Source organism: Seriola lalandi, unplaced genomic scaffold, assembly GCF_002814215.2.
Source record: "Seriola lalandi dorsalis isolate HSWRI2012SDOR001 ecotype SW California unplaced genomic scaffold, Sedor1 jcf7180002054440, whole genome shotgun sequence".
Lineage (NCBI taxonomy): Eukaryota > Metazoa > Chordata > Actinopteri > Carangiformes > Carangidae > Seriola > Seriola lalandi.
The window spans coordinates 177,373-192,198 of record NW_019524993.1 but is presented as its reverse complement, the minus strand read 5'-3'; the positions used below and the strand labels follow the sequence as shown (position 1 = coordinate 192,198).

Sequence of the window (14,826 nt, the reverse complement as noted above, 5' to 3'; positions counted from 1 at the left end):
ATAATCATGCTAATCAAAATGCTTCAATCCAAATTCTTTTGGTAAAGGATTGTTAAAAGTTAAAGTACGAGCAGTGAATGCCTTTTCGGCCTCTGATGTGGACGTGGACTTAGAGAACGTACACGAGGCTTGCAAGAATTACTCTGACTTTTCACCAGGCGAACACGGAAGCACAGTATGTAGAATATTGGTATATATATTATATTATATTGTTTATAAATCTGCATTTTGCGGGTGCAGAACAGTGACTTTGTTTGTATCTACAGACAGGTAACATGAGCGTCGACAACTCTTCTGACTTGAAAATAATTGCTACTCCTGACACTTTGGTCGACTACACTCACAGTGTCACACTGAGTGTAACTGGAACTGAATCATTACCCAGCGAAGGGCTCTCATTTGAATGGAAATGTAGTAAGTACAACACTTCATTGACCAGTTTTTACCAGTTAAACCATGATTTTAATAATTACAGGGGGTGAACAGGATTGGAAGAACATAGACAATACAAAACAATAACCTATGATGACCAATGAAACTTTATTACAGCAGTAAGAACATTTTCATGCGCACCATAAAACCAGATCATTTGTCTGCAATTGTTTCTTTGATTTCACCACATCCAGAGATCACTGTACTGATTCCCCTCAGCGTTAGAGGATATTCCCAGCTTAGCCCCTGGCTGTCTGTGCATTGCTGTATTTTTCACACAGCTGGATTTGGTTTCCCCATCCAATCACCAGTAATAGAAGCATCATTACAGCATTACTGGTGTCAGATTTTCAGTTTCATTTCAGTGTGGATGAACCATAATCATCACCTGCCTAAGGTCTTCTGGTTTTCTAGTATATTACTATATAGTATATTGTTTTTGCAAAACCAGGGTAAGCACTTTTCCTGATTCCTGAAGCCAGGACGTGATTACATCTTAACAACAAACACAATACCTCCAAAAACATGAAAACATAGCTGGGACACTAATGCACATGTACACACACAGTGTCAAATAGGTATTGATTCAATTGTATGATAGTTTCTGAGGTTGTTGTTGGTGGTGATGATCTACTGGGTTGCATTATGTTCTTGTTATTTTGTCCATCCCTTGTAAATATGCTATAAATATACTGTCATTCATGACATGTATCTTTGTACAACAGAAATCTCTTTATTGTTGAAGTGCTGTTTTAAAGTTTTGCCTCTGCTTTTTTTCCATACAGAAGGAAACTGCAAATGCAGAAACAAAACAAATAAGGAAACTCATGTTATCAAAAAAGATTGTCTTCCAAATCCGTTTGAATTTTTCCAATACACTTTAACTGTGAGGAGAGCGACCTGGTTTAGGAAATGGGTTGGCCTCGCTTCCGCTTCAAAGTGCATCACTGTTGCTCCAAAAGAATTCACAGATGTCACCATCAGGTAAAATGAGAGCATTTAGGAAAAAAACACTAAAATATGTTCAAAATAATGATTCTGCAGGCAGTTTGCAAGAGTAAGAACTACTGTTAGTTAAGGAAAAATAATTCCAAATTTGATTATATTAACGTTACTCAACCATAACACATACTGTATATATTATTTATTTATTTGATGCTGCAATAATAGGGTTAAAAAAATTTCAACTTGGCAGCTTTAAATCTTTATCTAATGCTTTTAGAATTTAAGGACTAGATGTCACAAAAGATTGAGCAACTCTGCAATAAAGACCTTTTTACTGGAATAGGTTATAGTTATATATTTCCTTTTATTCTTGCAGTTGTGATAATTGCACTTCCGTGAATTTGAACGACCACATAAAGTTAAGACTGAGCTGTGTGACAACTTGTCCAGACGTAGTCTGGTATATTGAGGACCCCAGACCTTTGTTGGTAAGTCTGAGAAAGCACTTCAGTCGATTTTAAAGTTTAGCTGATGAGATTACTGTGTCAAATTACTGTGTCAAACATTAATTGATAATCTTTTGCCAGGGTGACCGTGAAAAGTGTTACTCCAACGCAGGAAGGAGGCCAGCTATTGAGATGCAGGACGGCAGCACTGAATATTCTGTACACAGCCAGCATCTGAACGTTTCGAGGCACACATTGCACAACATCAGTGTGATTGCTTACGGTGTGTTTTGATCCCATAGTCATGCATAAACTTGTTCTTTTTTTTTAAATACGGGATTCCAAGGTATTAAGGTAATCCATAGCATGATAAGATTGGAATGAATAAGGGGTAAAGTTTTCAAGTTTGTGTCAATAAAAAAAAAAACTGACATAGTGATTTAAAAATGTTTTCTTTTTTTACAGGCAAGAAGAAGCCAGGTTTTGCCAAGTACACGCTTCCATTACCGGGTCCTGAGCCAACTGATGCACCCACAGACCCCAGCCCCCCCTCATGTAGCATCTCTCCCACATCGGGAACCGTTCTTGATGCTTTCGACATTACCTGCAAACCAAGCTCTTTCTGCTCTGAAGGCTGTTTTTATTGCTTCAAAACTGACACAGGTGAGAATGTGATGCACTGTCAACCCTTCATATCACTCAGATTATAAACATAAAGCTGTGTTACAAAGTGGATTTATACATTGATACAGGAATTTAAACCTTTTTTAAATTGGTTGCATGAACCAAAAAAGAAAGTAAAGAGGATCAGTTGACTCTGGCCTTCCATTGCAAACATGTGTTTTGCTGTACAGATTTGTGCCTGGGATTAATTTTGATGTTTTGCTCCTTTAACAACATGTGTGTAGATAAATAATCAAGAAATCATTACAGCAGTTTTACTAAATTGTCTCTTTTGTCTTTAAGGCAAACATCTGCGCTGCAGCAATGCAAATGAGGTGAAATCTGTCCTCCTGCCTCTTGGAGATAAGAACAACAATTACAGTTTGTCTGTTGTGGTGACCATGAAAAATGCATATAAGAAAGCCACCACAACTGTCACTACTCAGGTTTGTTGTCTGCCAGTAAATCACGCTTATTAGAGAAAGCAGGAGGATTAGAGAATTCAAAATTGGAACGTGTTCCATTAATTTAAGGACTTTGAATAAATCTGATTAATTGTTTCTCCCCCTTAAGGTGCGGAAAAGTAACTCCAGTGCGTCAGTGGAGGATCTCCAGTCTGCAGTAGAGGATACCGTGGCTCACTTAGAGCAGCAAGGTCTGCTGTCTGGTGAGGCACTCGGACAAATATTCACTTCAGTTTCTGACATGCTGAATACAGAGGCCGGCCAAGATCAGAGGGATGCGAGGACGAAGGTGACTTTATTCGGTCGATGTTGAAACAGTTGAGGCTAATATATTGCTGTGATATTTGTGACGCTTGCATTGTGGGTGAGTGGAGAGCACCGTGGGATTAATCTGTACCTCCTCCTCTTTCAGCTCAGAGCGCAAATGCTGACCAAAATGACCACAGTGCTGGCGGACTCCCCCACTAACACAACTCAGGAAGTGAAAGTGACGGCCACAGCTGTGGCTGGACTCACCCAGCTCTCAGATGAACTCAGTCCTGCTGCTCAAGTACAGTACATGAGATCAGTTCAGCAACAGAATCTAAAATCCTGCTAAAACTATTTTGAATTATTGGTTTCACTCTCCAAATGCTAAAAGTGCTGTGCAGGTGGCTGTTAGCTCACAGGCCATAGCAATACTCGATACTAATTAGCAGTAATTAGAGATCAATGCACAATGTTTCATCATTAATTGCACGCTTGGAGCCTTAATTGTCTCCTAGCCCAAACATTTTAGTTAAGGACAATGTTGCATCTTTAACATTTAGATATACTGTGGTGACTAATAGGTAGAAATGATTTCTTAAAACCATTTTTTCACCATTTTAAGCCGATGTAAGTGGAGGCTTAAATCTGATTTAATGCCATGTCAAGGAAAGAAAAAAATATTGTAGTTGATTTTTGAATTTGACAGCAACAGGCAGAACAGGCTTTTTAAAAGTGTTAAAAGTACCTTTTTCAGCCTGAAAGTAATTTCAGAAGTAAATAAAATGAATATAAGGTCATTAATAAAATATGTTGCTCTTTGTGTAATAGATGTTTGTCAGCTCCTTTGAAAGTTGGACACAGATCAACTTTAATCTCTTCTGTTTCTGTGTTTCCTCTCCAGGAAGAAGCAGGTTCCTTATTGGTTGACCTCAGCTCCTCCCTCAACACTATCAGTGTTAATCAGGATGGAGTGGATGATGGAGAAGTCATGCAAGCAGCGACACCAATAGTTGAAGCAGCCAGTAATATTTTGAATATTTCATCAGATGTAAGAAAAAAAAAATCGCTAAATGTATTTTTTTGCTCAATTTTGTCCAGAGGTCTCACTAAACAGATTTAATTTTTTTCTTCAGAAAAAAGTGTCAGAGTATCTTTTGACTGGGATAAACAATGTTCAAAGTGCTTTGCTGAATAATAAAGAGTTGAATGGAGACCCTGCCATCATTGAATCTGGTCAGATCAGTGTCTATGTTAACAGGTAAGAGATGACTGACACTGGCTAGAACGCATACTTGAGACTAATCTGGTGTTTGCTTAAAACACTGAAATGGCTTTGATGACATTCTTTCTACAGAGTGTCTCCAGAAACCATGCAGATGCAAGATATAAACGTCCAGAAGAACAGCTCGTCCAGATTTTCCTTCCCTAGACTGCCTGAAGATGTGGTTTCTTCAAATGAGCCAGTGGATGTGAGAGTAAGTGTGTGTACAGCAGAGGGAAATGCAACAAACAAGAAACATTTATATGTTTTTCAAGGTGCCAACAGATGCTGAAGCGCATACTTGTGTCTATGGCCTTTTCTCGAGTGTACTGTGGTTGTAGGGTTCTGCATTGAACTGGTCAGTACACTCATTATGCAATGAAAAAATGTGACGGTGAACTAGTTCATTCCTCATAAAAAAAATTATTTTTACAAATCTGCAACCTTACTTTTCATGTTTGCATTCTCTTGGGTCAATACATGTAATTTTGAGAATGCTACATTGAATATAGAGGAGAGAAAAAAACTTAAAATGTGACATCAACTACAACAATAGAACCAACAGAAAAAGACCATGTCAGATCATGTCTGGTCTAATACATTTAAAGTAATCTGAGTTCTCTACCTCATAGATGATGAGCTTTGAGAAAAATCCATATTCTTGGAAGGAAGGAAACATCACAGGAACTGTAGGATCTGTGACTCTCACCAGAGTGAACGGTACTGTCATTCAGGTTGAGAACTTACCTGACGAGATAGAGGTAATTTTTGTTTTAGAGCTACCTTTAGTCATTTTATCTTGGATAACGTTGGTAGATTTTTCAGAATAATTGTGTTCTCTGGCTTTTCAGATTTTCCTACCAAGGCTTGACGTTGGGCAGGAGAACAGCACAGTCCTTGACCTCGCCAATTTCAGCACATTAATAATTGACGTCCCCTCGCCGGATGTAACACTGGTGCTGAAAATGGAGCTGTCTCAAGACATTTCCTTCATGCTATTCCTGGGATGTCAAGATTATCCAAATGATGAGAATTACGTAGCCAAGACTCAGATGCCTCTAGAGAATTCCAGAGAAGGTAAAATTAAAGTTACTTTTTGTAGTGTAACATACATAATATGGCTGAAAGTTACTTTTAGAATATACTCAAGAAACACTGAATCTAACAACATATTCATAGATATCCTGATGAGAGAATTTTCTAAAACACATGGAAGCCTGGATGTGTGTGTTTTGTACATGAACACCTCTGTCATTTTAACACAGAGGAAAAATATACCTGGGTGCTGAGTCCCAAAGACAGAACAGGAGACGTTGGAGTGCACTACCTTGTTATGAAGCCCATTGTAGAGCCAGGCGTCAAATCTATCAACGCCACCATCACTTTCACTTCCATCGCTGCCCAGTGCAAATACTGGAATGACTCAAAATCGTCTTGGAGTGAAGATGGCTGCAGGGTGAGTAAAGAAGTAACACACACTCCACAGTGGTTGCGGCAAAATATATTCTTGGAAAGTGAGCTGTCAAGTTTGAGCGGCTGGTTTTCTTTTTTTTCTACAGGTCGGTCCACTCACCACGCCTTTGGTCACTCAGTGCCTCTGTAACCACTTGACTTTCTTTGGCAGCTCTTTCTTTGTCATGCCAAACTTGGTGGATGTGTCGCGCACCGCAGAACTTTTTGCTACATTCACTAACAATCCTGTGGTGGTGTGTTTTGTGGGGGCCATTTTTTCTGCTTATCTCCTTGTAGTTATATGGGCACGCAGGAAAGACATCCAGGACTCAGCCAAGGTAATTGTCAGTAAAAAACTTTTTTGGTTCAGCTCAGTTTGTTTATTTCAGTCCTTGTTAATACTTATACATAGTAACGACACATAGAAATAAAACATAACAATATTGGCTGAAAACTACTATGTATAGTCAAATAAAATTAAAACAAGCAGAAGAAAAAACTTTCTCTGCTGGGTTTATGCATTGATAATGACCATATCTCTGTTTTCTATTTATTCACCACCATATTTAAAAATTTTTTTTAATAAAATTTGCCAAGTGAACTACACATTCTTAATTCATTGTCACACCTCATCCACAGGTTTACCCTTTTGGCTGGTATGCATTTTCTTTTTACATTACTACCTTGCTCTCAATTTGGTTTATGAATGTGTTCTATCACCACAAAAATGTTGGTCTTTGTCATTCATTTTGTCAAACAATACATTGAATGTATTGAGGACATGCCTTAATACATTCAAAGTCCACAAGTTCCGTAACCCTCATAGTCTCCAACCTCAAAATATTCAATCATGTCAGGCTGGATTTTTATATTTCGTCCACATGTAACCATTTCCTCAATAAGTTGGGTAAATAATCATAAAAACCTAAATCCCTGATTGCTGTGTCTTGGCATTCACTTGAAGGTCAAGATAACAGTGCTTGAGGACAATGACCCCTTGGCTGAGTATCGTTATGTGCTGAATATCAGCACCGGGCATCGGCACGGTGCATCCACCTCCTCTCAGGTCAGTGATGTCTGTTAAACCTTAGAGGGATTCACAGAAATAAAACCTGCCTGATGTTTCTGTTGCACAACCTTTATGACGCTGACACTGACAACTCTAGACATCTCTGTTCATCTTGAGTGACCTTGTTTTTGTCTTAGGTGACAATAACTCTGCTGGGTACTGAAGGAGAAAGTGACCCCCACCACCTGACGGACCCGGAGAAACCTGTATTTGAAAGGGGCGGGGTGGACATGTTCCTGCTCACCACACACTTTTCTCTTGGAGATCTACAAAGCATCAGACTGTGGCACGACAACTCGGGAGAACACCCTGCATGGTACGGGTTAGAGAGCAAGAGATTCATGTGACACCAAAGAAGATTAGATTAAAGTTAAGCTTGAGTTTTTTTTATCATTATTATGAGCACATTCGATGATTATTGATGTTATGTACAGGTATATCAACAAAGTGATGGTGCAGGATCTGGAGAGTGGTCAGAAATGGCACTTCCTGTGTAACTCCTGGCTGGCTGTAGATGTGGGAGAGTGCTCTCTTGACAAGGTCTTCCCAGTAGCCACAGAGATGGATTTAAAGAGGTTTAGGTGAGATCTGCTACTGATCTGATAAAGACACATTACCAAGAAATTAAACATAATTCTACATCACGTTATTATTTTTTCTAATCTGTCCGTATTTTTCTTTGACACAAGTAACTTGTTCTTCATGAAGACAGCCAAGGATTTCCGCGACGGTCATATCTGGTTCTCCGTCATTAGTCGACCTCCCTGCAGCACTTTCACACGTGTGCAGCGAGTGTCGTGCTGTTTTTCTCTTCTGCTGTGCACTATGCTGACCAGCATTATGTTTTGGGGCATACCGACAGACCCGTCTGAGCAGACCATGGACCTGGGTAGGTAGCAAAATATAAATCATTCAAAGCTTTCAAGAAACAACAAACTACAATATTAAACCCCCATCCACCCCTGTTGCATGGCAATGACCTGGCGCACAGAAACGTTCGTATATCTGAAACAGTGGTGCTGTATGGAGTAACTAAAAAGACCTGACCTTTAATCACATCCATTTAAAGTCGATTTAAGAAGCACTTTACTTTGCAGGCCACATCGAGTTCACCTGGCAACAGGTTATGATCGGAATTCAGAGTTCAATCATCATGTTTCCCATCAATCTCCTTATTGTGAGTATCTTCAGAAACACTCGTCCTCGGGAGAAAACCAGCAAAACAGACGTGTCCAAACAGGGGAAGACAGGTCGAGTTTCTCCCTCACAGACTTCCTTCCCGCAGAAGGAGCTGAAGGACATCACACCAGACACTGTGATCAAGGTGAGGGCACAGGTAGCCTGAACATAACTTAGTGGAGTAATTACTTCTCTATTCTCTGTGTCTGAAGAACTTGATGTGCTTTCTACATTAGGACATAAAGAGAATTGCACAGTCACTCGCAAAGGCCATGAAAAGTCCACTGCCCTATCAGGAGCTCCATCCTGGTCAGCGGGCAGACATTAACACTCTGCTGTCTCTGGTGGAGGACATCATCAGACAGCAGAACCGAGCAGCTGGAGACTTCTACACCGACGCCTCCAAAAGGGATCGCTCCATGATCCTCAGTTTAGGTGCAGTCAGTCTGCAAGGTAAACTGCACGATAACCTTTACAATGCTCCTGATATCATGTGTTTATGATTTTCATTGGCCGGTCCATTTGGAGGACCAGACTTATAAGGGAAAAAAAACAAACTGTATTTATTCTTTTAAATACAAATTATGAAGCTGCCAAACTCCCCTGTAATTCCTCATGATGGACCAATCTGATGATAGTGTCATATTGTCACTGGTCTAAATTGACATCCTAACTGACTAATACTGATTTTTGCATGGACAGAAAACAGTTTGTGGGGGAGCCCTGAGAAGACTTCAGATGAAGTTCAGAAGAAGAGCAACAACAGCCGATACCTGTACAGGCAGCTGCGTCATGTTGAGAAGGAGATGGGTCTGTTGGGACCTTCTCGTTTCCCGAACCCAGACAGCTACAACCGAGCCATGCAGCAAGTTCAAGGAATGAAGGGTCTCCTGGAGCACCACCACCCCTCGTCCAGCCTGGATGGAGACCAGCTCGACCGCAGCCCCAGTCCAGAAGAGAGCGTCAACAACGGGGACTCCGCCAAGAAGTGCTGCCAAGGAGGGCTGCCATGGTGGTTTGTCTTTGTTGGGTGGATACTGGTGATTGCAACCAGTGGTGTGTCAGGATACTTCACCATGATGTATGGGCTGACGTACGGGAAAGAGCGCTCTATAAGCTGGCTCATCTCCATGGTGGTCTCCTTCTTTGAGAGCCTCTTTATTACCCAACCTCTGAAGGTGAAGAACATTACAGTGATCACAACGTAAAGGCGGAACAGGGATAGCACTGCAAATGTTACGTTTTAGAAAGCTATTCATTAACTGATATATAAGTGGAGTTTAATGTGCAGTTTTTTGTACTGAATAAAATTCTATTATGCTGATGATTATATTAATGATATATTTACTGAAACATAACACAACAGACAAATTAGGAGATTATTTGTCTGAAATTTGATCTTTTTTTTTTTTTTAACCAGAGATTTGATTCATTTAAGCCAAAAATTTAAGTTTAAAATTGAAATAGTGATTCATACATTATTTTATCTTCTGTCACAGGTTCTTGGTTTTGCTGCTTTCTTTGCTCTCGTTCTGAAAAAAGTTGACCAGGAGGAGTACGGAGAGCCTCAGATAGATGAGAGTCTCAGAGACGCAGGCATGTTTTTTGTCTCATTTCCACTTTTTTGTTGCATTGTTTAGTGTGATAACATCTTAACAAATGAATACAAAATCCCTCCCTCAGATGATCCTGATGCACTGCGGGCAGCCAGAAGAGACAGCACGTGCAGTTTCTATCAGCCACCACCTCCCACTGACATTGAGAGGATTAGGAACAACATGATTAAAGAGCAGAAAGTCTTTGCACTCATGGGGGAGATTCTTGGTAGGAGAACCGCTTTGATACATAACAACATCAAAAGCAATTGAATACAGTTTGAGATGCTGAGATAATTTGTAACTGTAACTTGTGATACAGCCTACATGGGATTTATGTGGATGTTGCTCCTGGTGGCGTATGGTCAGAGGGACCCCAACGCCTACTTTCTGACACAACACATTCGACAGAGCTTCAGCAAAGGGATCTCTGACAGTATGAGTATTCAGGATGTGTTCAGTTGGGCAAACACAACTCTTCTGAGCAACCTGTTTGGAGAGCGCCCAGGTCAGTATCTTGTGTTGTTATTGAATGTCACACACAATTTATTTGCATAATTCCCCTTCAGCATTTGCAAATCTTTGTATACTTACGACAAAAATGGAAAATGTAAAATAGAGTATGTATATGAATAAATAATAATACGTTCTTTCATCTGTGTGCCACAGGATTTATCACAGACGGAAACTCAAAGCTGGTGGGTAACGCTCGTCTCCGCCAGGTGAGGGTGAAGAAAAACTCCTGCCATGTTGCTCGCTCCATGCAGAAGTCTGTGCCGGACTGTCATGCTCCGTACTCGTGGGAGTTGGAGGACGTGGGCTCCTACAGTCCAGGCTGGAGTCACTTTGTGGGAGGCAACACCTCACTGAACCCCCACAGCCCGTGGACATACCAGTCCCAGGGTAAACTGAGGGCTTACCCCATCTGGGGCAGTGTGAAACTCTACAGAGGAGGGGGGTTTGTGGTGGATCTGGGGCCCGATTTATCAAATTCCAGCAGGTAGGGATTTGAATACATGAGGGACCCACTGAAATTACCTCAGTTGATGGTATAAAGATGTTTATTACTGAAAGGATTGATTAGTTGACAGATTTTAGTAACTGACTAATCAGCTAATCAATTAGAAATCATCATCTTGGTCTCTAGGAAAATGCAGTGGACATTGTTCCCTTCTATCTCACATTTTATAGATGAAATAAGTTACCAGTTTATCATAAAACGATCAACAGGTCAACCACTAATGGAAATCATTGTCACATTGGCTCTGTACTGTGTGTTTAGATTTGTAAATGTAAATGATATACTTTAACTTCTTGTGTTGCTTTGATTCTTGTGAAACCAGTAATGCTGCTTCAGGATTTCTCTTGTCATGGCTGTTAGTCCTGAGTCATGCATAAATTATATTATTTATCTGTGTCAATGCAGATCCCTTCAGTACCTTCATGACAACACCTGGTTTGATGTGTACACCCAAGCAATCTTTGTTGAGTTCACTGTGTACAATGCCAACGTCAATCTCTTTTGCATTGTCACACTCATGCTGGAGACCACAGCCGTAGGTGAGTGGCCCATGTTCATCCACTGTGTGAGGGCTACACACTAACTCGACTGTTAATAAAGACCATGTTGTCCGTAATGTTGTGTTTCCTCCAGGGGCTTTGCAGTTCCGCAGTGAGCTTCAGAGTGTGCGCCTTTACCAGTCGACCGGCGGCCTTCACATCTTTGTCATGGCCTCTGAAGCCATCTACTTCCTCTTTATCATTTACTACATGTTTGTTCAGGTGTACATTCATTACTCGTACTTTACCACTACTACTAGTAATAACACGTAAAGTAGTTTCTCACCAGATCATCTGACACAGGCTCCTCTCATGTCCTGACAGGGAAAACTGATGAAGCAGCAGAAATGGGATTATATCAAGAGTAAGTGGAACCTGCTGGAGATGGCGATCATCATTCTCAGCTGGAGTGCGCTGTCTGTCTTCATCAAGAGGACTTTACTGGGGAATCGGGACATGGACTATTACCAAAACCACAGAGACCAGTAAGCAATAAGAAAAACACAACTCATGCAAGTAGGCCTTTCTTATCTAAACATTTAGAACATGTTGTGCATTTTGCTTTTTTATTTGTTCTGGTTTTATTTACATCTTGTAGTTACCAGCTCATCCTCTCTGCAGTACAGTAGATGCTCTGTGCAAAGCTTTTTTCTCCATTTCACCAGTATGCAGTAACTATTTTTTTGGTTCTGGTAAACAGCAACACTCACTGACCGACACCCAGCTGACCGTGGCAAGTGTGGCACATTTTAGTTGACACAGAATATTAGTCAGATATACTGTATATTTAAATTGTGTGTACTTGTTGTACTTACTATACTCTGGTGGATAATGAAAGAATTTGTATACAATATAATCATAATTATATCCAATATATTTATATGTATGTACCTGACAACATATATAAGGCCCCATTGAGAAAATTGAAAACCTAATTTTAACTGACTCTATACCCACCTTTCAAATTTGCTAGTTGAATTACATCATTTCAGAAAAAAACAAAAAACAAAAACAACTGTTAATATGTGTTCTTTGCAAAAACAGAAACAGTGTCTTGTGCAAATAAAATTTTTCATTTGGTCGTTAAAACAAGGCTCTTTACTCTCACGCTCTGTCTCCAGATACGCCAGCTTCCATGAGACGGCCAAGGCTGACGCGGTGCTGGGGTATCTGATTGCTTTCTTAGTACTGTTGGCTACAGTCAAACTGTGGCACCTGCTGAGACTGAACCCCAAGCTGCACATGATCACATCCACGTTGCAGCGGGCCTGGACTGATATTTCAGGCTTCCTGGTGGTCATGACCATCATGTTCCTGGCCTACTCCATTGCTGTGAGGAGTTTCCCACACTCTACATGCTGCTGGAGCCACTAAATATTTTTCTATCAATGCTTTGTGAAATAGAACTTGGAAAGGTGGTTATTGACACAAAAGATGAACTTTCTACTTTTCAGTCTAACTTGATGTATGGGTGGAAGTTATACTCCTACCGGACCCTGCTGGATGCTGCACAGACCATCATCAGCCTGCAGCTTGGCATTTTTAACTACGAAGAGGTTAGTATGAGACTGTTATAAATCTACTGCAGCAGATTATGACAGCAGACCCTTCTTAAGTGTATTTCTTCCTCCTCACCCTTCAGGTTCTGAATTATAATCCGGTGCTTGGTGCTTTCCTCATCGGCTCCTGCATTGTGTTCATGACCTTTGTGGTGCTGAACCTCTTCATTTCTGTCATCCTGGTGGCATTCAGTCAAGAGCAGATACATCACAAGGTAACCCACCCATGCTGAGCCTGAGGTGTCTAAATGTTGCTGATGTCAGTGTAGACTTGCCATAGCAGCCAACTGTGACCAGTATCTGAAAATATACTGCACATGATGCAGAAGAAGTAAGCCCTTACTATTACAGCGACAGCCTCAGATGGCTTGACACTCCTTGAGTTATATATATTACTCTCTTCCTTACAGCCATCAGAAGAGGATGAGATTGTGGACCTGATGCTGATGAAACTCTGCGGTTTGTTCGGACTCAAATGTAAGAAACAAGGTGGCGACAGCCTGACTGACAGGCCGGTGGATTCATCTGCTTCAGCAACATTGATAATTTCTTCTGGGAATATTCATGAGGGCTGAGATGTTACACCGCAATCAAAAAAAGTTCAACATTATAAGATGTCCAGAATGGTTTGTGTCAGTTATTGCTTTTGCTGTTGCCATAGTTTGCTTGTTTTATGCAAACCAACATGTTGTTGCTTTGTAACAGAATATTAACCCTTGCAAGTCTATAAATTATTAGCATTTCTCTCTACTACTGTAGATCTGTCTCTATTTTACAGAAAGAAAGACACAGAGAGGAAGCAGGAACTAAGGATAGTCATTATGTTGTGCAGTGAGGCACTGTATTTAGGCTGCAGTATATTTTGTTAAACAAATAAATGTGTTTCTGTGACTAAATCATGTACAATATTTTTATTCCACAAAATAATAAATAATGGAGACAAGTAAAACATTGTATTTGCATCAATATGACTGATCTGATAAAAAAAAACAACTTCTGTAAACTTCTTTACATGTGTATGTTTAATTTCCTGAAGTTTTCAACTTGAATTTGTCAACCATGTACAGTAGTGGATACTGTAGTAACATTCAGCCTTTATCATCATGTTTCTCACAAGAAAGTATGAATACATAGTCAATTATGAATTTCTCAAGGCTTATAGTTCTATTACCACCAGATGTTATTAGATTCAACAAGATACCATTTTACTGTATGTATGTAGTCAAAATACATAAAATCAGGGGATGTGAACCATAAACATCAGTTCACACTTGATGTCTGGTGCCAGATGCCCTTCAATACCCTTAATCATTTCAGTCTGTTGCTCTTACAATTCACCTGTGGCTCTGTAATGTACACTGAAATTGAATTGAGCAGGTGATGAGCTAGATGTTTAAATTTATTCGGGAGCCTGATTTACTTTTACCAAGTATGTCAAATTACCAATATCATCATCAGTAGCATCAGATTACTGCCGGGTATAGTGTGTTTCTAGTCATGCAGATAGTCTGATGTGCTGCGGTTTTGAGCTGTTTGTCACTAAGACTTCTGCTGCCCCCCCAATACATTGAAAGTGTTTAGAATACCTCCAGTGTGATTTGTTATATCTATGTTTTTAGCACCACAATATCAAATTCATTAAACTCCACTGTACTAAGAAGGAAGCAGAAGTTTCAGTGATGAATATCTTAAAACCAATTGTCATCGATCATTGTTTTTGATCTGTTGTTTCTGACTCTCTGTTTTTTTTCTGTTTGTCTAACTTTGTAGAGTGCAGGTGTTGTGTGTAAGTTTATAATATGAAAGTACATGATCTGTAACATAGAGTGATAGTGATAACTAAGTGTAAAGGTCAAATGACAACAAATGCCAGCAGCAGAGCAGAAAGGATGGGATGGCTGAGACTGGGTAGGGGTGGGGTGGGGTGGGGGGGGTGGTTATTCTAGGACACC

The 14,826-nt window shown here is 40.2% G+C and overlaps 1 protein-coding gene across 1 annotated transcript in view; it reads left to right on the top strand.

Moving 5' to 3' along the window:
* The window catches only part of LOC111658351 (polycystin-1-like protein 2), a 20,032-nt gene extending 6,209 nt beyond the window's left edge, over positions 1 to 13,823 (top strand). Inside the window, exons 7-40 of the mRNA XM_023410835.2 lie at positions 48 to 175; positions 267 to 414; positions 1,218 to 1,416; positions 1,754 to 1,865; positions 1,965 to 2,106; positions 2,289 to 2,486; positions 2,790 to 2,932; positions 3,060 to 3,239; positions 3,363 to 3,500; positions 4,101 to 4,247; positions 4,333 to 4,457; positions 4,554 to 4,674; positions 5,093 to 5,221; positions 5,312 to 5,537; positions 5,726 to 5,916; positions 6,020 to 6,250; positions 6,877 to 6,978; positions 7,119 to 7,297; positions 7,416 to 7,562; positions 7,671 to 7,870; positions 8,079 to 8,305; positions 8,397 to 8,613; positions 8,863 to 9,338; positions 9,660 to 9,756; positions 9,844 to 9,984; positions 10,078 to 10,263; positions 10,425 to 10,755; positions 11,182 to 11,315; positions 11,410 to 11,537; positions 11,640 to 11,800; positions 12,437 to 12,647; positions 12,770 to 12,871; positions 12,958 to 13,089; positions 13,285 to 13,823. Of these exons, the coding sequence (XP_023266603.2) occupies positions 48 to 175; positions 267 to 414; positions 1,218 to 1,416; positions 1,754 to 1,865; positions 1,965 to 2,106; positions 2,289 to 2,486; positions 2,790 to 2,932; positions 3,060 to 3,239; positions 3,363 to 3,500; positions 4,101 to 4,247; positions 4,333 to 4,457; positions 4,554 to 4,674; positions 5,093 to 5,221; positions 5,312 to 5,537; positions 5,726 to 5,916; positions 6,020 to 6,250; positions 6,877 to 6,978; positions 7,119 to 7,297; positions 7,416 to 7,562; positions 7,671 to 7,870; positions 8,079 to 8,305; positions 8,397 to 8,613; positions 8,863 to 9,338; positions 9,660 to 9,756; positions 9,844 to 9,984; positions 10,078 to 10,263; positions 10,425 to 10,755; positions 11,182 to 11,315; positions 11,410 to 11,537; positions 11,640 to 11,800; positions 12,437 to 12,647; positions 12,770 to 12,871; positions 12,958 to 13,089; positions 13,285 to 13,449 (5,894 nt within the window). The 3' untranslated portion in view covers positions 13,450 to 13,823. The remainder of the gene's footprint in view (positions 1 to 47; positions 176 to 266; positions 415 to 1,217; positions 1,417 to 1,753; positions 1,866 to 1,964; positions 2,107 to 2,288; positions 2,487 to 2,789; positions 2,933 to 3,059; positions 3,240 to 3,362; positions 3,501 to 4,100; positions 4,248 to 4,332; positions 4,458 to 4,553; positions 4,675 to 5,092; positions 5,222 to 5,311; positions 5,538 to 5,725; positions 5,917 to 6,019; positions 6,251 to 6,876; positions 6,979 to 7,118; positions 7,298 to 7,415; positions 7,563 to 7,670; positions 7,871 to 8,078; positions 8,306 to 8,396; positions 8,614 to 8,862; positions 9,339 to 9,659; positions 9,757 to 9,843; positions 9,985 to 10,077; positions 10,264 to 10,424; positions 10,756 to 11,181; positions 11,316 to 11,409; positions 11,538 to 11,639; positions 11,801 to 12,436; positions 12,648 to 12,769; positions 12,872 to 12,957; positions 13,090 to 13,284) is intronic.
* The last annotated feature ends 1,003 nt before the right edge of the window (positions 13,824 to 14,826 follow it).